At 33.6% G+C, this 24,520-nt stretch overlaps 1 protein-coding gene and 1 long non-coding RNA gene across 3 annotated transcripts; one reads left to right on the top strand and one right to left on the bottom strand.

Moving 5' to 3' along the window:
- Nucleotides 1-208: 208 nt before the first annotated feature.
- On the bottom strand, nucleotides 209-18,398 carry LOC143068357 (serine/arginine-rich splicing factor 4-like). Of its 2 annotated transcripts, XM_076242351.1 has the most exons (9): nucleotides 18,288-18,398; nucleotides 15,552-15,686; nucleotides 14,853-14,923; nucleotides 13,075-13,194; nucleotides 8,989-9,030; nucleotides 5,918-5,987; nucleotides 3,549-3,622; nucleotides 1,665-1,796; nucleotides 209-739 (listed from the first exon to the last, which is right to left on the bottom strand). In XM_076242351.1, the coding sequence occupies exons 2-9, from the start codon at nucleotides 15,672-15,674 to the stop codon at nucleotides 544-546; spliced, it is 828 nt and encodes a 275-aa protein (XP_076098466.1). In that variant the 5' UTR covers nucleotides 15,675-15,686; nucleotides 18,288-18,398; the 3' UTR covers nucleotides 209-543. The 2 variants fall into 2 exon arrangements, with proteins under 2 accessions (XP_076098466.1, XP_076098467.1); XM_076242352.1 differs by lacking the exon at nucleotides 8,989-9,030.
- LOC143068358 (uncharacterized) lies at nucleotides 9,901-12,889 on the top strand. Its single transcript, XR_012976157.1, has 2 exons — nucleotides 9,901-10,016; nucleotides 12,322-12,889. It is a non-coding gene; the product is annotated as an uncharacterized LOC143068358 (long non-coding RNA).
- Nucleotides 18,399-24,520: the final 6,122 nt, after the last annotated feature.

Below are 24,520 nucleotides of genomic sequence, written 5' to 3'. Positions count from 1 at the left end.
TGAAACTTAGAACAGAAACAAGTTGCAATGGACAAATGCATGCACAAGCTAATCACTAGAGGCCTTTCACAAATTAATTAGCAGGACCCAATTAATCAAACCATGCATCAAAGTTTATTCTTCCAAAGTAATGGATAGACAAACCAGGAGGAGTGACTCTGTTTATACAATTTGCATTCCCTTTTCTAATTTTCTTCAGGAGAATAAACATTTTGAATGACATTTATTTACACATGATCAATACAATGTTACAAAATAACAAAATATACAAAATATTTACAAAATGACTCTTACTTACATCGTAGCCTTAAAAAAATAAATATTAAAGTAAAAAGAATGGTTTATGACATCATGCTGCAGAACTGTATGATCATTTATCAATATTCATTATTACATCACGTAAAACAGCATTCATCTAGCAAATGCTGTATAATGCCATGAGTAACCCCCTATGCACTAAATAAATCAAAAGTGTTCACATCATTTAATGTCAATTTATGAGATGATGATGAAAATATCAAGATGATCACAAAATTCCTTATTTCAATCTTTATCTCCATGCTCTTCTGGTGATTTTGATCGTGATTTTGAAGCTTCTGTACGGTCTACACTGGGACTTCTGGATTTACTTCTACTACGACTTCTGCTTCTTGAGCTTTTACTCCTGCTGCGACTTCTACTTGCACTTCTTGACCTTCTTCCTCTTGACCTCGATCTGCTTCTACTTGGAGATCTTGTCCTTAAATAAATTCAATAAGTGGTTAACTCTTAACTCACAAGCAGCATATTGAATTTGTGAGAATACATCAACGTCATTATAATTAAAAAGTGAATCAGTACACATTGGGTATGATGTCTACACTTATTTCAGACCCGAAAGATTGTCATCATTTTCACTTGTTTGAATATTAAATTCATAAAATATTTTATAGCAATAACTATATCTTGAGCGACAGTGAAACATTGTAAGGATAACCAGAATCACCAAAAATAATGAACATATCATCTACCAACACCAAACTACTTTTAATAACAGATGTACAAGATACACATACAGTTGATTTATTCATTTTCGTGGGTATCAATTTTCATGGATTGCGTAAAACTTGCATATTTGTGGATATTTGATTTCGTGGTTTTGACAATCTTTGTATACATAGCCTATAAAAAAAAAATTTCAATGAACATTTGAATTTGTGGTTCACTTGTACCCACGAAACCCACTAAAAATTGGTATCCAACAAATAATAATGAATCCACAGTAGTCCAGATAGCCCAACTTGGTGTGCCTGAAATGTGGATTGAGATAACAAGGTGGTTGTATTTGATTAGGATCAACAACCATCACTCCATGTAAAAGCAAAAACTTATCTTACACATTGGTGCCAAATAATCATTTTCATTATCACTGGAAATGTCTATATGCCAATTTTCAATTTTTCTGTGCTTCTGCTTTGTCACTTCTATTTAGCAGTGATTAGCTATTAACCATTTGTATGCTTGTGTATATGATGTGTGTTTGCTATGTTTTATGTATTGCAAATGTCATGTAAAGCTTAGGTGAAACATTTAAGAAAAATGTGCTAATTTATTCAAAATAAGACACATCAAAACTGTTCAGAGAATTTAAATTCAAGTATTTTTGCAATTGAAGTTGTACAAACCTCCTCCTACTGCTTCTACTACTACTTTTTGGTCTGTCTTCTATCAACTTGATTTTTCTACCATTGATTTCTGTATTGTCTAATTTATCCAAAGCTGCCTTCATATCCGAGTATGAGGAAAATTCGACAACTCTACAAATGAATTGCACATCTATTATACAGTTCCTTAGATCCCATTTCAAATGTCATAATATCACGTCATTATATCACATGAATTATAGTTGGACATGTATGCATTCCTCAAATAGCAGTTTTGGGGCAAAAAGGTTGTTTGTACTAAATCCTCTAAATTCTAATATAAAAGAAACAAGAGTGCACACGCTGAAATGTCTCGCCTTCTATACTAATCATTGATATTATGTTGATAGTCCTAAGTATAAAGTTAAGCATTATAACAACTGTCACATAAACTTAACATTAACCAAGATAACTAAACAAAGACCAATGAACCTTGAAAATGAGGTCAAGGTCAGATGAACCATGCCAGGCAGACATGTACAGCTAACAATGCTTCCATACAACATATATAGTTGACCTATTACTAAAAGTTTAAGAAAAATAGACCAAAACACAAAAACTTAACATTGTGCAATGAACCGTGAAAATGAGGTCATGGTCAAATAAAACCTGCGCGACTGACATAAAGATCATAAAATATTTCCATACACCAAATATAGTTGACCTATAGCATAGAGTATTAGATAAAAAGACCAAAACTCAAAAACTTAACATTGACCACTGAACCATGAAAATGAGGTCAAGGTCACATGACATCTGCCCGCTAGACATGTACACCTTACAATCATTCCATACAACAAATATAGTAGACCTATTGCATATAGTATGAGAAAAACAGACCAAAACACAAAAATTTAACTATAACCACTGAACCATGAAAATGAGGTCAAGGTCAGATGACACCTGCCAGTTGGACATGTACACCTTACAGTCCTTCCATACACCGAATATACTAGCCCTATTGCTTATAGTATCTGAGATATGGACTTGACCACCAAAACTTAACCTTGTTCACTGATCCATGAAATGAGGTCGAGGTCAAGTGAAAACTGTCTGACAGACATGAGGACCTTGCAAGGTACGCACATATGAAATATAGTTATCCTATTACTTATAATAAGAGAGAATTCAACATTACAAAAAATTTGAACTTTTTTTTCAAGTGGTCACTGAACCATGAAAATGAGATCAAGGACATTGGACATGTGACTGACGGAAACTTCGTAACATGAGGCATCTATATACAAAGTATGAAGCATCCAGGTCTTCCACCTTCTAAAATATAAAGCTTTTAAGAAGTTAGCTAACACCGCCGCCGCCATAGCCGCCGCCGGATCACTATCCCTATGTCGAGCTTTCTGCAACAAAAGTTGCAGGCTCGACAAAAAGTCAACATTTTTGTTTTTTTGATTTCAATTTACATGCATGACATCTTTAATGTGAGTAATAGATATTAATGCACTAATGACCACCAACTTAAAGGTGGGTAGGTTTTCCCTCTACAAAAACGTGGTGTTTATTTAATCAGAAGACTGATGTTTTTGGTTAAAAAAAAACCACACACAATAGATGTTTAACATGTTAGTTTACAGGTACAGCAATAAGGTATTTATCCATAATAAAGCATACGGCTCAAATAGATACTGATAATGTGTATCAGTTTGGTTGATTAAAGAGACCACTTATCTAAATATCATAAAATAATTTTTGAGTTTGAGTTACCTGGGGAATATACAAATTATTAAACCACAAATAAGGTCATCTTCACAAAGCAAAATCTTCTCCATACCATGAAAAATTTATTGCAAGGTAATAAGTTTATCAACCGTATGCAATTATTACGTTTATCAAATTGTAATGGCTTACCCTTCATTTTTGTGCTGCTTGTGTGCATCAGCATATGTGACTTCTCCAGCCTGTCTCATATAGTCTTTCAAATCCTTTAAGTAAATAGTAAAACAATGTTAGATATGTATTTGTAAGACCCATTAGTGGCCTTCAGCTGTTGTCTTCTCTTTGGTCATGGTTGTTGTCTCTTTGACATTCCCATTCTAAATTTTTATTTTTAAATTTTATCTTTGCCATTTCTGCATTACTTAAGAAATAATTCATGGGGCTTGAATATTTCTATTCTAATTGGACAAAAATAGCAATTGTTTTGGATCGAAACGCTCTAGGTGAAGGCATTACTAGCCATTCCCATAAATAAACACACTATTAAATTGACGTAAAAAATGGAGCAAACTGAAAAAGTGACATGCTAAAAACCTCTACAATAACATATTTAGATAGGTTTTGATAAATCTAAATAATAATTGTACTTATATGTCTTTTATGTACACAAAAAATGGCTTATATAACACATTTAGCATTGTGTGTTTATGTTTCCTTGTTGTGATGATTTTCGGTTTCACAAGCGTGTATTTTCCCGTAAAATGCTTATAGTCATGATGTCGGGTAGCTCATTCATAAAAAAAAGCATATGACATGGCAGTACAATCGAAACAGCCCAAACAGTATATTCATATTTTACCACGGGTGTGTACTCAAAGCGTTTGAAGGACATCATGTTAGAATTTGCATTATACCTACCTACCTTTAATCATACCTTTGCTATCACTGTAAACAGAAACTTGCAAACTTCCTGACTGCATATTGGGGACTGGGAACAACTATATCCCTTGAAATTTTGGTGGTAAGTGTTGAATTAAAAGCTCTCATGAATAGCCAATTCAAGGTATCGATTCATATACTTGTGGTTGTAAGGCACATTAAAGTTTATGTAAAAGACTGTTAAATGCAGACAAGTTTGATGGATGATATGAACAATGTTTAGATTCACAATGTAACAATACTAATGACAATTGTCACTTAGGTTTTTTTAAAATAATTCATGGAAACTGATCATTTTACAACTGCATATCACACATCTTTTAAGTAGGTAGTTTATTAATCACAAATTGTCTAGTTTTGATAAAGACATCAATGCCATTGAAAATATTTGCCATTAGCTATAAAGGACACAAAAATCTATCGATCAATAACATTGATAAACAACTGTACACTAAAAAGCCTAACAATCACATGCCTTTTAAAATCTTTTTTTTTTATGTTTTGCACATCTTTAGTCATGATATTCTTCTCATTACTGTTAGTATAAACACTCGTTTTAAAATCCAATAGTTTTTATCTTTATTATTCCATTGTTCTCTCCATACATGTGCATTAAAAAGATGTGTATAATTTTATAACAGAATTACCTCTACTGAATAGAAACTGACATCGCCTGAGAGCTTAATGAACCCTTGCTAGAGAGAGCAACAGGACTTCTAGTGTACTTCTTTTATTTCATCATTACTTTGCAGCAGTAATCTGCCCTTTTTCTGAACATAGGAAGATAGCAAGATCTATCCAATCCTGATGTATGGATAGCTTTAGCCAACTGGCATTCGTCACAATTTTTGTTTTCCAAAGATTGACCATGCTAGTCATGTTAAGCGAGACTTTCCCATCAGTGTAGGACCCTCTTTGTCTTCTGAAGGATGAACATCAAGCTAGCTAGACCCCCTCGTCTCACAGTCAACACATCATAAGCAAGAACAAGAGTGAAACACATTGAAGTTGCCATTCCCTGTGGCACTTTAAGGGAGGAAGCTGTGATTAGACCCTTCGTCCTTCATCATGCTCCTGTCTCCTCACCTTTGAGGGTGCTTATGAGAGAAGACAATACTATTTAGATATGAAACATTAATATGTAAATTGTCACAATCTATATATTCCTTTTAAATGTTGTAAATATAAGCTGTATTTACACTTGAACAATTGACATCTGAATTACTTCCAAAATTAAAGTAAAGAAAACCATGTGGCCAAAATTGATGAAATGAAGATTAAAACACTGATAAAATACTTTCCCCATTAAAAACAACAGCTATTTTTGGTATCATTTAGTCTGAATACTTTTTGTGTTTCTTATATGTACATAAATTAAAAGGAATATACAGCAAGTGAAAAGGTGTTCAATTTTGTGTTTGAACGTTAAATGATCTATTAGTTTGTCTTGGTTTATTAAATATGAAAAGAGGAAAACAAGTGATTTTTTTTAGCGATGACCAAGGTATAGTATCTTCAAAATTTTCTCTAGACTCTATTGAGAGTTAATAAACCAGAGCATAGATAACATAAAATTAGGAAACCCATTTAAGTTATTTGTTAAACAGATATAACATTCATACCTGCCAGCTTACTCTCGATGAAAGGTTTTCTACAATTAACCTGTTCTCTGTTCTTGTAGGTGGTCCATACCTGTAAAAGTATAATTACTATACTGCTGTCCTAAAAACATCAACTCTTGCATGCAGTTACTGTTAACAAACTTATTGTCGCGAGCGATTTATTTTCGTGACTATTGCGAGTAGAAACATGATTACACGAATATGTAAAACTTGGAACTTTCCTTATTAAACCACATCAAGTTAATTAGAAAATCGTGAAATTAAATAGCCGTGATATGGTCTAGAAAGGGTAAAATGTGAAATAAAGTATCCGCGAAAATAAGTTGGTTCACAGTACACATAAAAAAATCATGATATTTAGGTTCCTCATTACTTACCATATCTTTGTTGTTTAATCTTAATGTTTATGTTGCTACTTCAAGTAATGAATCATCATTTTAAAACACCAACATGGCAACATATTAAACATCCATTTTAAAACACCAACATGGGGACATATTAAACATCCATTTTAAAACACCAACATGGGAACATATTAAACATCCATTTTAAAACACCAACATGGGAACATATTAAACATCCATTTTAAAACACCAACATGGGGACATATTAAACACCTATTTTAAAACACCAACATGGGGACATATTAAACATCTATTTTTTAAAACACCAACATGGGGACATATTAAACATCTATTATAAAACACCAACATGGGGACATATTAAACATCCATTATAAAACACCAACATGGGGACATATTAAACATCCATTAGGCCACCCTTAAAAAATTGTTTGTTTGGCATTGCCGACCCACACTATCAGCAGGTGGGTAGGTAGGTAGGGATTTTTTTTTTTTTTTTACATTTAAAAGCTTTATACATGTAAATCATGAAGTCTCTAGACCAATGTTGTCTAAAGCATTGCAGCATTGTTGTGTGTACATGCTGGTGGTTTCTTTGAACAGGGTCAACCGTCAATGTCACATTCTACATCATATGGATAATTTCATGTAAGACAGTCAGTTTTGTTGGCAGAGTTAACCAAAGGACCCAGAAAAAAACACAGAACTGAGGCAGGAAACTGACAAATTAACCATATAAAATGTACAATGTATGACGTGAAAATTGAACTTTTATTGTGGGACTGCCAATTGAACAGAGGCCTGATGTCACATCTTGTGGTCACAGTTTGGTAAAATTACCATAAGTTAAATGGCTCCTTGTACAAATGGACAAAGATTTAAAACTTTTATTGTTTGCTTTGGTTTTATAAACATCACTTTCTACATCGTATGTAATTTCATGGCAGTCAGTTTTGTTGGCATACTATTAAACCGTAGTACTTGAAGGAAAACGGCGGCAACCTGCGGGAAGAAACTGACTAATCTTATCACATATGACATGAAAATCAAACCTTAATTTTGCAACTGCCCAACTAGGGCTCAAACCAATACCTAGAGGCTAGTAATCATACATGAAAGGTGTGACGAACTACCATACAAACACGCCTACTGCCCCTGATAAGTTTTGAGGATATAGGATCTGTACCAAATAAGGATAGCAAAATATTAAAAATTTGGAAGGTTGGCACAAATAGACATGGTGTTTATACTAATATTATCCATTAGTGCAAGGTTTTTCAGGGCTATAGGTTTAAAACCTATGATAAATTCAAAATGGAAATATGCAGCAGGACAGACAATTTTTGCAGATAAATAAATTATGGGTTGTAATGCTTGTTTGATTAACAGAAATCTGGACATGCATTACATGAAAACAGATAAATTAATGAGCCCTTAGAATTGTGGAAAAGGAAGGGATTTTATTCATCACTAGTACACTAGATACATTAATAAATATGTTTCTGTCAGTATCTTTTATGTTTTAAGAATTATTTTATTCATGTTAAGAAGAAAGGCAAGACAAGTGGGAAGTTCTTCAATTGACACAAGATGCTAGTCTTTAAAATATGTATGTTTTGTACCAGGCTAGCATCTACTGGTACAAAACTACTATAAACCTGTAAATCTAGGACCGTTTTGGTCTATGGGCTTTAGTGCTTACAGCCATAATTATCTTGAATGCATCATTGTGGTTCTGACTATAGTAGATACTTTGTTCTCTGGTTCAAGGGAAAATTTGTCAATGATACATTTCAAATATTTAATAAGTTCAACAAATGTAAGAGCCACGCATATTTGTTCTGTGATGTCCCGGTGAAAAACTTCTATCTCATGAAGCGACAAAGTCGAGCAGAAATCATCTGTTTCTGCTTTTAGCCTTTACAAAAGATAAAACTTGAGTCCTCTACAAGGTCTCTCACAACGTTTCTTTCAAAGAATAGCTGAACATTTGATTTTTGATAAAATCCATCTCCCTTAACCAATGCATTGATGCTTTCCCCTGCCGGCCTCTTTGACATTACTTTTGGCAAACTTTTTCTATTCCATGTCATTTAAATGTTTGCTCCCAATACTGTGTAAGGCAAGCGCTTTTAAGATCGTGATTTGAAATAAGTAAAGCCAGGAACAAACTCGGCGGATACGATCAAATTCCGGCACAATTTCGATTTTTTTTTAAATAAAAAAAAATAAATTTCTGAAACGCAAATAAAATTATTTGGGCGGCAAGTTTTTCAGTGGGTCGGGCGGCAATGCCAAACAAATGAAATTTTATTTTAGGCCTTATAAAACACCAACATGGGGACATATTAAACATCCATTATAAAACACCAACATGGGAACATATTAAACATCATTTTGCATCTTCAACATCAACATTAGTCTGAATCCTTAATTGAGGACAAATTTATTAATAGCAAGATGTTCAATACTTTTTTTCACATCATACTTCTGAGAAGATATCCATTAATCGATTCTGCCATGGAGAAACTGGTCAACCATGACAGATGGTAAGATTTATAAATCAAAAACCAACAGTGCTGAGAGGTGCCAACATGATCAACAACAGAAATACAAGTAATCAAGACAAACAGAAGGACCAACGAAAATCATATAAGGAATCTCCGCTTGGAGCCAATAATGTTCTACATAAAATATACAATACTGTACCTGTCACCACCACTGTTCTGTCCAAAGCCGCCCCTTCTATAACTATAATTCAAAAGAGGACATTGTCAGATAAACCACATTATTCACCAATACTTGAGATCATAAGAAATTTTTCACCTGCTATATCTTTGAACATTTGTTTTTTAACACTACATTCTATTAGTTTTTTTTTTTGCATATACATAAAACAATGATCATCATTCAAAATATTGCCTAGGAGACTGATTTATATAAATTTTCCAAAGTTGTTTCAGAATCCAATATTTGAACTTCATGTAACAATTATTCTTGTTCTTGTATTTTTTTCATTAATAAATTCTGTTTAAAGTCATATGAAACCTCAATTTAAAAAAAAAATATGCATATGTTTTTTAAAACTAAATGGTTAGTTTTCATTATACAACTTGTGTACATATACTTTTTTCTGAGGAAAATTCTTTAATTTGTCCACATTTAGAAAAAGTTTACTTATTTTTAATTGCTTGCTGCCAGGAAGCAATTCGCCAACATATTTTCAGAATGCATAGTGACCTTAGCGTGACCCTCCTCGTAAAAATCTGGTGATAGCAATACACATGAATCTGTCATTAAAATAAACAATTACCTGATTGTATATGTTAAACATGTGCTAAATACCCATGCTTTTTGTTGATTTTTTACTATAAGGTGACAATCGGTAAACTTCTGCTTCAAAACACGGCATTTAATGAGTAGCCATATTTGTTAATTCATAACAGATAGAAAAAAAATTGACGATAATACGATATATTTGCGTAAAAAATGATAAAATCGTGCACAGAGGACTAAGTTTATGATATATGCACGCATTGGTTCAAGAACTGGATGAACACTATTTTTCACCAGTCACTCCTTTCTTATGACTTTAAACTAAAATAATGCAGTATCTGAACATTTTTTTCCGTTAAGACTTTATTATGCTGTAAATCTATATTTTTCTCCAAAAATGTTTTAAGCTTGTTTTTTTAAACATTCCTGTTTCAAATATGGTACTCAATCTTTTAGTAAAAGTGAACTAGAGGCTCTAAAGAGCCTGTGTCGCTCACCTTGGTCTATGTGCATATTAAACAAAGGACACAAATGGATTCATGACAAAATTGTATTTTGGTGATGGTGATGTGTTTGAAGTTCTTACTTTACTGAACATTCTTGCTTCTTACAATTATATCTATAATGAACTTTGCCCATTAGTAACAGAGAAAAATATTTGGTAAAAATTTACATAAATTTACCAAATTAATGAAAATTGTTAAAAATTGACTATAAAGGGCAATAACTCCTTAAAGGGTCAATTGACCATTTAGGTCATGTGGACTTATTTGTAGATCTTACTTTGATGAACATTATCGCTGTTTACAGTTTATCGCTATCTATAATAGTATTCAAGATAATAACCAAAAACAGCAAAATTTCTTTAAAAATTACCAATTGGAGGGCAGCAACCCAACAACCTGTTGTCCAATTCATTTGAATATTTCAGAGCAGATATATATTGACTTGATTAACAATTTAACTCCTTGTCAGATTTCCTCTAAATGATTTGGGTTTCAGAGTTATAAGCAAAAAACTACATGTTACCCCTGTTCTATTTTTAGCCGTGGTGGCCATCTTGGTTGGATGGCCAGGTCATCGGACACATTTTTCAAACAAGGTACCTCAAAGATGATTGTGGCCAAGTTTGAATTAATTTGGCCCAGTAGTTTCAGAGGAGAAGATTTTTGTAAAAGATAACTAAGATTTACGAAAAATGGTTAAAAATTGACTATAAAGGCAATAACTCCTAAAGGGGTCAACTGACCATTTCGGTCATCTTGACTTATTTGTAAATCTTACTTTGATGAACATTATTGCTGTTTACAGTTTATCTCTATCTATAATAATATTCAAGATAATAACCAAAAACAGTAAAATTTCCTCAAAATTACCAATTCAGGGGCAGCAACCCAACAACAGGTTGACCGATTCATCTGAAAATTTCAGGGCAGATAGATCTTGACCTGATAAACATTTTAATTCCATGTCAGATTTCCTCTAAATGTTTTGGTTTTTGAGTTATAAGCCAAAAACTGCATTTTACCCCTATGTTCTATTTTTAGCCGTGGCGGCCATCTTGGTTGGTTGACCGGGTCACGCCACACATTTTCAAAACTAGATACCCCAAAGATGATTGTGGCCAAGTTTGGATTAATTTGGCCCAGTAGTTTCAGAGGAGAAGATTTTTGTAAAAGATTACTTATATTTATGAAAAATGGTTAAAAATTGACTATAAAGGGCAATAACTCCTAAAGGGGTCAACTGACCATTTCGGTCATGTTGACTTATTTGTAAATCTAACTTTGCCGAACATTATTGCTGTTTACAATTTATCTCTATCTATAATAATATTCAAGATAATAACCAAAAACAGCAAAATTTCCTCAAAATGACCAATTCAGGGGCAGCAACCCAACAACGGGTTGACCGATTCATCTGAAAATTTCAGGGCAGATAGATCTTGACCTGATAAACATATTTACCCCATTTCAGATTTCCTCTAAATGCTTTGGTTTTTGAGTTATAAGCCAAAAACTGCATTTTACCTCTATGTTCTATTTTTAGCCATGGCGGCCATCTTGGTTGGTTGACCGGGTCACGCCACACATTTTCAAAACTAGATACCCCAAAGATGATTGTGGCCAAGTTTGGATTAATTTGGCCCAGTAGTTTCAGAGGAGAAGATTTTTCTAAAAGATTACTTATATTTATGAAAAATGGTTAAAAATTGACTATAAAGGGCAATAACTCCTAAAGGGGTCAACTGACCATTTCGGTCAAGTTGACTTATTTGTAAATCTAACTTTACCGAACATTATTGCTGTTTACAATTTATCTCTATCTATAATAATATTCAAGATAATAACCAAAAACAGCAAAATTTCCTCAAAATGACCAATTCAGGGGCAGCAACCCAACAACGGGTTGACCGATTCATCTGAAAATTTCAGGGCAGATAGATCTTGACCTGATAAACATATTAACCCGACGTCAGATTTCCTCTAAATGCTTTGGTTTTTGAGTTATAAGCCAAAAACTGCATTTTACCCCTATGTTCTATTTTTAGCCATGGCGGCCATCTTGGTTGGTTGACCGGGTCACGCCACACATTTTTTAAACTAGATACCCCAATGATGATTGTGGCCAAGTTTGGTTCAATTTGGCCCAGTAGTTTCAGAGGAGAAGATTTTTGTAAAAGTTAACGACGCCGGACGCCGGACGACAGACGCCGGACGACGGACGCAAAGTGATGGGAAAAGCTCACTTGGCCCTTCGGGCCAGGTGAGCTAAAAATATGAAAATTCAGGTCACATGTTAAGAAATCTATAGTATTTCAATTGGTTAGAATATAATTTAAATGGCATTGCTCACTACAATTCAAAATATAATTTTGAACATCATCAACAATATGCTTTGCCAGAAAGAATTGTGGTCAATTTATGTACATTCTACATGTACATATTACATGACCTCAACTTAATCGAGTAATGAGATTGATTATTTTTTTATTGTGTTATGTCCAGTGGCAGTTATTTCATACGTAGGAACATTTATGTACATACACAACCTAACTATATTCAAGGATGTTAGAAAATCAACCTTTATCATGTTATAAACAGAGAACTCAATGAAAACTTCAGTGAAATCACAAGTAGCGTTCTGTGAAAAGTCTCTGTTAAAATGAATGCTTCAACATTGTAACTGACTACAAAAGAATGTTCCCCAAGATAGCCTGATCCAAATGATTATTTCTCATAAGGTTGGTTATATGTTCACTGTTTTGGTGGTAGAAAAGGTTCTTTCTGAATGTAACACTTAAGGTAACTTAAAGTCTTAAACCTAAATTTTATTCTTTTCCTCTAAAAATCATTCCATTGCCTTGAACTAGTACTTCAACATTGTTCAATGAGATACTTTGGCGACCATTTAACTTCTTTAGGTATAGGAAATAAAGACAAAGCAGTGGTTGATGAAGTTTGTCTAACCATTAAAAACAACAGATTTCTGATTGTCATGCAGCATGGATTGACTTACTTATCTCTTCCTCCTCGTCGACTACGTGGTGGAGGATAGTCTCTATACCCTCCTCTATCTCTACCTCCATCACGTCTATCATCACCTCGAGGAGCTCCACGAGCATGTTCAACAGTACATCTGAAACAATACAAATCTAAAATATATTTGGCCCTTACTTTGTCTGCCCTGAAGGTCGCCTTGAATTCCCAGAGTTCCCATAATCCCTTTCACGCGAATAGTTACAGTTCCTATTTCGAGGGGTGCCACGAGCATGTTCTAAACTTATTCTGTAAAAATCAAACAATTCATATTCATACAGTGCTCCAGTTAGAATTCAAAAGGGGCAGGGTGCCAGTGGAGGGCAGGGCACTTCTTTATGGTAGGAGAAGTCACTGCTCATTACTTTTGTCTACGTCCCTGCGTGTATATATTGTCAATAAAGATGCATAAGTTGTTGTTATGATTATTTATTCTATAAAATTTTCATAAGAAAAGTCATTCATACTACATGTTCATATAACATGGCAATACACATTCATACTATTAACCAAAAGAGGCAAAATAAACTTACTATTCTCCCCACCCCCTCTCCTTCCAAAAAGAAAGAACATAAACTAAACATCTCATAGTTTACCATACATGTACATGACAGAGTAGTTGTATTTCAAAATTTTCATCTAGAGCTTGGCCCTCGGAACTTTTTTTATTGTTTGTGTTTAGGAATATATTATTTAGTGTACCTTCATCATGTTGATTTGTGATGAGAGTTTAACTACACACTTCCATTTTTGTAAGTTGATAGCTTGACACCATTCAAACAATTAAGTTATGCATATTTCTTAATTGAGAATGTATAAAACATGGATTGCCAAAAGTATGATTATCAAAAATAAATTGCAATATATTTTTTTTGTATGTTCAAAGACAGTTAGTATCCTTAAGATAACATTCTTATATAATTTTGTATTCAAATGGTTATTTTTTCCTATTTTTAGTGCTAACTAATATTTTAGGAGCACAATTTTGTAATAAGCTTTTTCAGGGGAAGTAACTCCAAAATTAATTTCCAACATGTTTACGTCTGCTTGTCGCTCACAAGTTGAGATGGACGATGTTTCTGTGAAGGCAAAAGTTGATTACTTCAATTCAATTCTAAATTCATGAAAGTCTTCATTCATACACTCTTCCATTGTGATTTGGAGATGAAAAGAAAATGCCGACACATTCATCATATTTATGACAAAAAGGTACATTGTCTTAATTAAATTACCTAGTAATTAACACCTTTGAAGTCTTATCCACAATAATTGATTGCAATGACATGATTAACCTCGTTACCTGGGGGCAATCACCAGGTGTCATATATGTAATTTAACTTCTGATAAGAAATCGATGAAACAAAAGGCAATTTTACCAAAACGGCACAAGGGTTTTTCAGAAAACAGCGTCAGGGCAGAAGGGCGCGGCTGAGGGCACACAGGGCGTGGCTTAGGGCACCCAGGGCGCGGTGCCCGTCTATTTTGGGCTAACGAGACCACTGTCATATATAATCTTCTTAACGAAACAATCAATTCTGCTAAAATGCTCCTTTACTTTAATCTCTTTTATTTAAAAGTACATAATGATTGATCACGCCAATAAGTTTTGCATAACAGCTTTCCAATATTTCTGTTATACAATTCATGAACTTAATACTTAAAACTACCAATAATACTTTAATATTGAGAGTTTCAGACTGTCTTTTCTATAGAAAAAAAAATGTTATTAGCCCTATTATAAATTGAACATCTTTATACCTTTCTCCACACAAATCTTTCCCATTTAATTCATAAACAGCATCATCTGCATCCCTGTGGTCTTCAAATTCCTGGAAATAAATGATCTCTAAAATTAAATTACATTTAGGCTTTTGAAGGTTTTAATAAAATCTGACTGCATGTGCTACATGTATCGTTGAAAACTTTGCCATACAAGATGAGAAAACTCAAATAATAACTTTTATAACAATGTATAAAGGAATATGTCAGGAAACTACCTTTTTTTGTTTGTAGCCAGGAAAAAAAAATATTTCAGAAAGCACATCTTTATTTAGAAATTACACTGATGTTAATTTTGATCTTCAATGATTTTTCAAGGAATAAAGTTCCATATCAGAAATTTATTAAAACACATGAGAGCTTATTTCAGTAGATATAAACAAGCCACCAAAGTTTCATGAAAACTACTTAAGTGTTTTTAAATTATTGTCAGAAAACTGGAAATTCTACATTCTTTATGAATAAAATCCTTTAACTGGAAACCTATCTAAAGTTTGATAAAAATTTGTGAAAGTGTTTTCGAGTACTGTACAAAGAGTTGACTACAGACAAAACCACAACGTTCAGTATACTATTTGACATCCTGTCCAAAGAGACAGGCATACAAAAATTTATTTTAAATGCATAAAAATTGTATTTACTACAATATGTACATGTTATTCTTTGAATATAACTTACAACAAAACCATAACCATTTTTCAACATAACATCTCTAACTTTTCCGAAGCCTTTAAAAAATCTTTCAACATCTTTTTCTCGTGCATGATATGACAGTCTTCCTATATATACTCTTGTTCCCATTTTGAATTGTGCCTGAAAAAAAACAAGATACAAATGTATTTTTTACACATGTTACAAGATATTTGTAATCCACATTTTACAATGTTTTATAGTACATATTAATGACAAATGCAGCAACTTGATAATCAATCCTGAACTTTTTTACAGGCATAAAAAAAACTTTCAAATTAATAACTTTTAATTTTCACAAACATGAACAACATTTATCTTGAATATATCTAGGTCCAACCATACTTTAAAACTTTCCTAGATGCCTAAATTTTGTCTGTACTTAGATCAGATTTTGGGGTGTAAGCAGACATATTTAAGGTTTGACAAGACAGCAAAAAGCTCTACAAAAGCTTATGTTTGTAATGTTCATGTACTCAGACTTAAAATAAAATTTTCGATTCTATTCCTTTTGATGAACGTTAAATTTTGTAGGTAGATTTATTATCTTCTCTTAAGTAAAGAATCCTTTGATTTGATTTTTGTTAAATTGGGTAACAGACATCTACATGTACGCTGGAACTGTGTCCAAGTTCATCATAATTAGAACCCACGAGTACCTAACATCAGGGCATAAAATAAGATTTTTTGAGAGGGAGAAGCGACTTCTCCTTCCATGAGAGAATAGGGAGAAGAGGTCAATTTCATGGACTTTTCAATTTTTGTCAAATAGGTGTGAATTGACAGAAGGCAATGCAACCCTTTAAATTATGAAACACTTAAAAATATATTATAGGACTATATTAAAGTGAGAAACAGTCATAACTTAAATAACGTCACATCTAAAATCCCTAACAACAGAACCAAAATCGGAAACATCAACGCATTTCTGTTTCTTTTTTAAACAGATTTGGAAGATTAAATATGTTTGAATTGAAAAAAAAAAAAACCATAAACTTCTTCCCCTTTCACAGGTAATGACTACCTCAGGAGCCTGTAATTCAGTGGAAATCATTTGTTTATGTGTTACATTTTTTTTTCTTCATTCTTTTTTATATAAATAAGGTAGTCTGAGATTACTCTGACGCCCAACGGCTGTTTTGCCAGACAAGCTGGGGCCGTGGGACGTCAGAGCTCGTCCCATATCAAAAAGTCAATATTTGCCCACCCAAAATAGATGCGCTGCTTCGTCTCTTCTGGTGCCGACTGACAGCCTTGGAATTATATAAATCGGGGATAAATCTGTTCATTTTTCATTTATCTCTTCATTTATGTAAGTTTCACCTACCTTCCAACCTTTATTTTCTCATAATTAGACAGTTTTCACAGTAACCCATCGATTTCTGCATTTTGACTTTCACTTTCGTGGCCTGGAGACTCAAATATGCAAATATCTATATTTTTTCACCTCCTTTATAGATCGATGTTTAACATTTAGTAGCCAACCACATTTTTTCACCTCCTTTACAGGAGATCGGTATTAAGCATTTAGTTCTGACCACCATAACAATCGGAAGCTCTCAGACATTTAGATAACTTGCATTGTTAATGAACGAGGTGTTACACTATGGTCATTTGCATAAATCATCACTGTTTTCTCATGGTTTCATGATAATCTTTGAAAATGAAAGGTAAAATGCAGAAAACGATGGGTCACTGAGAAAACTGTCTAATTATGAGAAAATAAAGGTTGGCAGGTAGGTGAAACTTACACAAATGAAGAGATAAATGAAAAATGAACAGATTGATGCCCTATTTATATAATTCCAAGGCCGTCAGTTGGCACAATAAGAGACGAAGCAGCGCATCTATTTTGGGTGGGCAAATATCCACTTTTTGATATGGGACAAGCTCTGACATTCCACAGCCCCAGCTTTTCTGGCAAAACAGCTGTTTAACGTCAGAGTAATCTCGGACTATAAATAAGGCTGTTTGTTTTCTTGTTTGAATACACCTTATCGCTATTTTTCCATCATTGCTGAATATCACACAGGTTCCCATAAAATTTTGATGTCATAAAACAATGAAAAAGTGATGATTGTTGTATACGTCAAAAGTTCAAGCAGATGGGTCAGCCGGGATTAGCGATAAGGCAGCAACCATTTGATTTTCTGGGGGGGGCTATGGTTTTTTTTGGAAAAAAAAGTTTGTTTCCAGTTTTTGGAGAAAAAAATAATTTGTTTTTGATTCTGAGAAAAAAAAATTGTTTGTTTCACCTTCAGCTGCCACTATATGTAATGCTAAAATTAAAAGAAAAAAATTGTTTTCGACTTGTCGTGAAAAAAATAGATGCGGCGAAAAAAAAAATTTGTCCAGAAAAAAAAACCATAGCCCCCCCCAGAAAATCAAATGGTTGCTGCCTAAGGTGTATTGTTTTACATTGTCATTTCGGGGCCTTTTAGAGCTGACTATGCGGTATGGGCTTTGATTATTGTCGAGGCCGTAAGATGACCTATAGTTGTTAATTTCTGTGTCATTTTGGTCTCTTGTGGACGGTTGTCTCATTGGCAATCATACCACATCTTTTTTATATCAAAATTTTTAACCATTTTAAATTTAAGGATTTAAGGGTGTACATGAAAATTGCATCTAGTTGATAAACATTTTGGTAGTTGCTTCGCATATAGAATATGAATGCTACGAGCATGCTTTACCAAATTATAAAACTTATAAAATGTAGCTTACGTCTCCTAATTTTTTAATTTTTGCCTTTAGCTTTTTCCAAATTCAGTATCGCGTAAGATCTTTAACTTCAATACGTTGAATCTGTAAGGTTACAAGAGTTTTTGAGACCTAAAATTCGGGGTTTTCATTTTCTATAACACGAAAAATATTTTATTTTTTTCCGGAATACGGAAAACGCCGAAAATTCTCGATTACATTTTAAGGTAAAGGTAAGAATTGAACGATGGACAGTCAGTGCGTGAATTTTTCTTGCTACCTGATTGGAAGATATTACGAGACGTGAATAATCAAAGTTTATTAATTGGTTAGGACAATCCAAACCTAGTAAATGTCCTTTAATCCCGTAGAGTATCGGATTTGTCCTCTCTATTTTAGCAATTAGATTTTGCCTGGTCATTAATCATGCATATTCATGATATTGGTACACAGATAACTTTTATCTATAAATAGTCGAATCTTCTGGAGTTTCGTAAACAACAACGTTAAACGATATATACTACTTCATAACGTGTGACCTCACGTGTGTGGTAAAATTTGTTGATTGATGCACGTGGCTATTCTAGTAAATGAATAAATCTACAAAGCGAGAGCACTTTCCATTTCCATCAGCTAAGAGTCGACTTAGCCCTTTTTGAAAGGCTAATGCTTGTAACGTTATTTGTGATCAAATCATGTATTCCGTTAAGATAACCAATTACTCCAAATTAGAACTTATGCGGTATACTACTGTTACCTTTATTTATCATTAAAGTAGGCCACTTGGACAAAAAAATAATCACTGTTTACCTATTAAACTAACACAGCAGTGGCGGATCCAGAAATTTTCATAAGTGGGGGCCCACTGACTGACCTAAGAGGGGGCCCGCTCCAGTCACGCTTCAGTGATTCCCTATATAAGCAACCAAATTTTTTCCCAAAAAGGGGGGGCCCGGGCCCCCTGGGCCCCCCTCTAAATCCGCCTCTGCACAGTGGCACTGAAATGAAACTTTCGGTGAAATATAGTTAAGACAAAATTTATTTTTCTATGAGTTTACATTCAACATGGAGGATTAATGCTCCATATTATACTAATTTAAGATTTCCAGAAAACCAAGGGTTATTTTTAGGGATACCTCTATTCGGGAGACCTCCTCTTTCTTATATGATTTTAAATGTATGTTGAAAATTGGCATGTAGAAAGCTGATACATGTACAATTCAGGATATACCTGGTTTCTATGAAGTTAAACTTAAAATAAAATATTTTAAAAGTGTTTATGCCTGTTATCTGCTAGATATATAAAAGTTAAATGCATTTTGCATTTTTGACTCTGCGGAAAGATTAAAAAAAAATTTCGATTTTAATGGCCATTTTTTTCGTACCTGCAGAAAGTATAAAAATAAACTAATTTGGGATACTAGTACAACTTTGAGATGCTCCCTCTCAGGTAACAACTGGTTTTTTTTATACGCCCGTCGTCTTTTAGACGGGACGTATTATGGTATACCGTTGTCCGTCCGTCCGTCCGTCTGTCCGTCCGTCCGTCCGTCCGTCCGTCCGTCTGTCTGTCTGTCCGTCCGTCCGTCTGTCCGTCCGTCGTCCACACTTCGGACAATAACTCAAAAACACTTTCACCAATTTCCATGAAACTTAAGTGAATTGTTTATATCTATTGACGTAAGCTCCCTTTCGTTTTTTTTTATTTTCAAATTTTAAGTTTTGGATTTATGGGGCTTTATTCATAAAAAAGGGGGGATTTTCAACACTTCGGACAATAACTCAAAAAGGCTTTCACCAATGTCCATGAAACTTTGGTGAATTGTTTATATCTATTGATGTAAGCTCCCTTTCAATTTTTTTAAATTTCGGATTTTAAGTTTTGGATTTATGGGGCTTTATTCATAAAAAAAGGGGGATTTTCAACACTTCGGACAATAACTCAAAAAGGCTTTCACCAATGTCCATGAAACTTTGGTGAATTGTTTATATCTATTGATGTAAGCTCCCTTTCAATTTTTATAAATTTCAGATTTTACATTTCCGTGTTATGAATTTTTATGCTTAAAAAAGAGGGGGTTTTCCAATTTTGGGACAATAACTAACACTTTCACAAAATTTTATGCAACTTTGATAAATTGTTTATATCTATTGACATAAGCTCCCTTTCCATTTTTATAAATTTTAGATTTTACGTTTTCTTAAGTAATGAATTTTTATACTTAAAAAAGGGGGATTTTATGAAACTTTGGTGAATATATTAATGCAACATCCCTTTTGATTTGTATATATATATTTTTAGTTGATCATATAAATTCATTTAAAGCATAAAAGACAAGTTAAAAGAGCAACGGGCGTATCATGCGCTAAAGCGCAGCCCTTTATTTGTATTGTATTGATTGTCCTTGATTTGCATGGACAAGAAATATCTCAGACTGAAAAAAAAACTAAAATCACAAAAATATTTTTCTCCGAGGAAAATTCAAAACAGAAAGTCCCTAATGAAATGCAAAATCAAATGATAAAACACCTCAAACGAATGGACAACAACTGTCATATTCCTGACTTGGTACAGGCATTTTCAAATGAAGAAAATGGTGAGTGAACCTGGTTTTATAGCGCTAAACCTCTTACTTGTCAGGGCCGTAACTAGCCTCTTTTAATATTGAGGCAAAATATATTCGCCGAGCGTAGCGAGGCGAAAAATTTTTGGCGAGGGGATTGGGGGCCGCTGATGGCCACCAGAAGCCCTGAGAAAAATAACGCAAAATCGTGCATTTCTGAGCGTTTCCCAGACTCTTTCTTACATTGAAACACAATTAATTTTTAGCTATTTCTTTCGACGATATTCTTGTCTCAAAGCAAAAACATAGATTCATTGTTATTTAAGACTTTTAGGTTTTACAGGGACAACATTAAAAGTAGACCGTAGGATAAAGCAAAAACCTAAATTCTCATAATCATTGTCTGTCTGTTCTTGTCTTGTATTGTGCTTAATTCAGACTTTGGTGATTTTTTATGACTAGATTTAAATATAGTGACAGTGCAGTATTATACTTTAAGTACTAGTACTGCTTAAGTCGACACTAAGGACCATCTTGACCTTGTTGTACGGTATTAATGATTCTTTTATTGTTGAAGACCCTCCACCAACTATCAAGATGAAGAACAGGAAAAAAAAACTTTGGCCATTGAGCATTTGTATTTTTTCTATGCATTGACTTTGTGTGATATAAGGTCATGTGCAAGTTTACTTCATATTCCTTTATTTTCTGTTTAAGGGTCTGAAAACTTGGCGACTTCATGCAAGTTTAACCCTTCAATGTAAAAGGTCATATTGCAATACATTGACGTTTTTTTAAAGATGATTTGATACCGGGAAATTTGTGGTCTTACTTTGATTTAAACCATGTCAGCTATCTAGATCGATTTATCTACAAAAAAGGAGCCAGTTTTGTATTCTTTGATATCAAGAAACGACAATTTTTTTCTATGTCCAGTAGCATTATATATACTTAAAATATTTTCTCGTACAATGTCTGGACATCGGTGGACATGCAACATTGCAAAACCACACTTTACAAATGAAAATCAACACACTGCAGACTATAGTTATAAAGTAGGACAATAAATGAACAAAAGACAAACCCGGGACACAGAAGTAAAAACAATAGACCATCAACTCTGAAAACTGAAAGAAAAATAGAAACATGGATGACTCATGGATCACGAAAAACATGCAGGGGCGACATCAGAGAGTGAAGAGAACTTGCTTCTTGCAAGACACTTTCAATGAAAACAATTCAGGTTAATGTTCAGTTTGTTTTTTTTTTGAAATTTCCAACATGAGGCATTTGCCTCATTTGCCTCAGTGTAGTTACGGCCCTGCTTGTATAAGAGTCGCATCACATTCCATTATATTTACAACGATGAGTGAACAAAACAGACATAATAGGTACAATGGTCAAAATAGGGCTACATCAGTCATCACCGTGTCACAATCTCAATCAGAACAAAAACAAACAAATATTTAACAAAGAAGCCTAAAAAAGCATAAATAATATTTAACAACCAGCAAAAATGAAAGATAATACAAACAACACATTGACGGGATGCATAAGTACCGAGCCACGTCAAATGGATATCACCAAAAAAACAGACCAAACAGTAAAAGTAATATTAATAATAGAACAAAGACAAACAAAAGAACAATATAACATGTGCACGTTAACAAAATGATAAACAAGGTCGATCAGTACGCAGAATCTATACACCAATACCACCATGTATTATTTGTGAAGTTGATACGGAATATTTACCAACAAGGTCTTGGTACCTTCCAATGAACTTTTTTAGAAAAAGGACGACATTTTTTTACATACCCCTAGTTCATCAATTTTCTGCTCAGACACTGGTGACGTTTTACAAAGTCTGAGTAGAAGATGCAAGCTCTTGAATATCGAATAAGTTGAGAAATCATCGTATATCCCATATGCAGGTGAAGTTGGTATATTGCTACTAAAGTAGGGGAAATGATAATTTTAAAATTAAAATCGTCTCGTTTGTCATAGATTCTGATACTGAGATGACTATTAATGTCAAATACGAGGTATAAGTCTAAAAATCAGTCAAAGGAAGCCGTGTCTGAACTATAGGTGAGGTATCAAATGCAATTCAGGTGTTTGTTTATTTTTACGCCTTTTGCAGGAACGAAAAAAAATGCCCATCAAAATCCAATAAAGATTTTATCTTTCTGAAACAAAAAATGTATTTAACTTTTAATGCCATTGTTATATTATAGTTTGTTTCTGTGAGTGTTGCATTTTAGTGTTGCATTTTTGTTGTGTCGTTGTTCTGTGTTTCCCTCCGTTTTAGTTTGTAACCCGGATTTGATTTTTTTTTCTCAATCGATTTATGAATTTTGAACAGGGTATACTGCTGTTGCCTTTTTTTAGAGGATGCCAGGCATTAAAACTTTTCAAACTGCACGGGTAAGTCTATACACAGAGTAGTTTTTAGGGGTAAATACAGCTTTGTCAATTTGTTATGATGATTGAACCTTGATCATAGTATACATCACTTTGATGTTATGCCATTTGAATTCAGGACATTGTGTACTGACAAATAAAAATTACACTGATGTCCTTTTTTTAACAATTTAATTAAAATATTGATCTAAGATCATATGTAGTATAACGAAACAGAGATCAATATTTTAATTATATTGTGTTTTTTTTAACAAACCCAGTACAGCCAAACGAAGGTTAAACTCGTTAAGGGTAATAATTTTCTTTTTTTAATTTTACGTTCGGTTGTGCAAGGAGGATGCCTCGTTCAACGTGTTCCCCAATTCAATTATACATGTCTCAAGGTTGAAAGTGCTTATTCTCCATGTTCATGAATCAAATTCAAAGTGCTTGTTCTCCGGCTTGCTTGGTAAAGCTAAAAGACTCGTTTGATAAAAAGGAATCGGAATTATTTGATGCTTTTCATTTAGTTGTAGTTTCCGGGACTTCAAACCTATTTTATCATAGTTATATGTATGTCGGTCTAGACGCCAACGATAGATTGGTCTTCCAGTACCATGCGTAGACTAGAGAAATGCAATGAAAACCATTCGTTTATCTGGGCTTGGTCTATTGAACACATACCACGAAAAAACAATTTTCAACAGACATGGTTTGGGACATCTGGAAGGAAATTGTCATTGACTCTCAGAACTTACTTTGAGAATTAAAATTGGACTAGTCATGTTCTTTCATTTAGGGGTTGGGGTGGGGTGGGGGAGAAAAGAAAATAATTTCAAGATCCCAAAGTTATTGAAATACCCAGCCCCCAGAAAAAAAAACAATAAGATATTTCTTCCGTAACTAGATAAAGAGCTTAAAATGGGAGAAGTTGTTACCTCAATAATTAGCTGTATTTCGCATAACTTAAGAATTTTGGATTCAATGATCTACAACTTCGTAATTCATTTGGCATTAACTTTTTATTCGAGTATCACTTAAGAGTCTTTGTAGACAAAACGCGCGTCTGCATGGCGTACACAATTCAATTGGATGAGTTGTAATGAGATGTGGTATACTTGAAAATTAGACGAACTGAATTAGCTATGTATCCACATGAGACTCCGACCCAAATGACGCATAAATTAACAACTATAAAGAAGTTTAAACAAAGTTTAGAAGCAGTTATAATAGGCCTAATTAATTGTCTAACAAATCAATTTACGAAAAACAAAAGAAGAAGCAGCAACT

This window comes from Mytilus galloprovincialis, chromosome 3 (genome assembly GCF_965363235.1).
Source record: "Mytilus galloprovincialis chromosome 3, xbMytGall1.hap1.1, whole genome shotgun sequence".
Taxonomy (NCBI): domain Eukaryota; kingdom Metazoa; phylum Mollusca; class Bivalvia; order Mytilida; family Mytilidae; genus Mytilus; species Mytilus galloprovincialis.
Note: the sequence above shows the minus strand (reverse complement) of the source record. Positions and strands in the feature narration are given on the sequence as shown.

What these genes read in the sequence shown, in the direction of transcription:
- LOC143068357 (XM_076242351.1), bottom strand. Translation starts at nt 15,674, where the DNA reads ATGGGAACAAGAGTATATATAGGAAGACTGTCATATCATGCACGAGAA. An exon ending in CGACGAGGAGGAAGAGATAA is followed by an intron (nt 9,031 to 13,074) that starts GTAAGTCAATCC and finishes TTTGAATTATAG; the next exon opens with TTATAGAAGGGGCGGCTTTG. An exon ending in CAGAACAGTGGTGGTGACAG is followed by an intron (nt 5,988 to 8,988) that starts GTACAGTATTGT and finishes ATACTTTTACAG; the next exon opens with GTATGGACCACCTACAAGAA.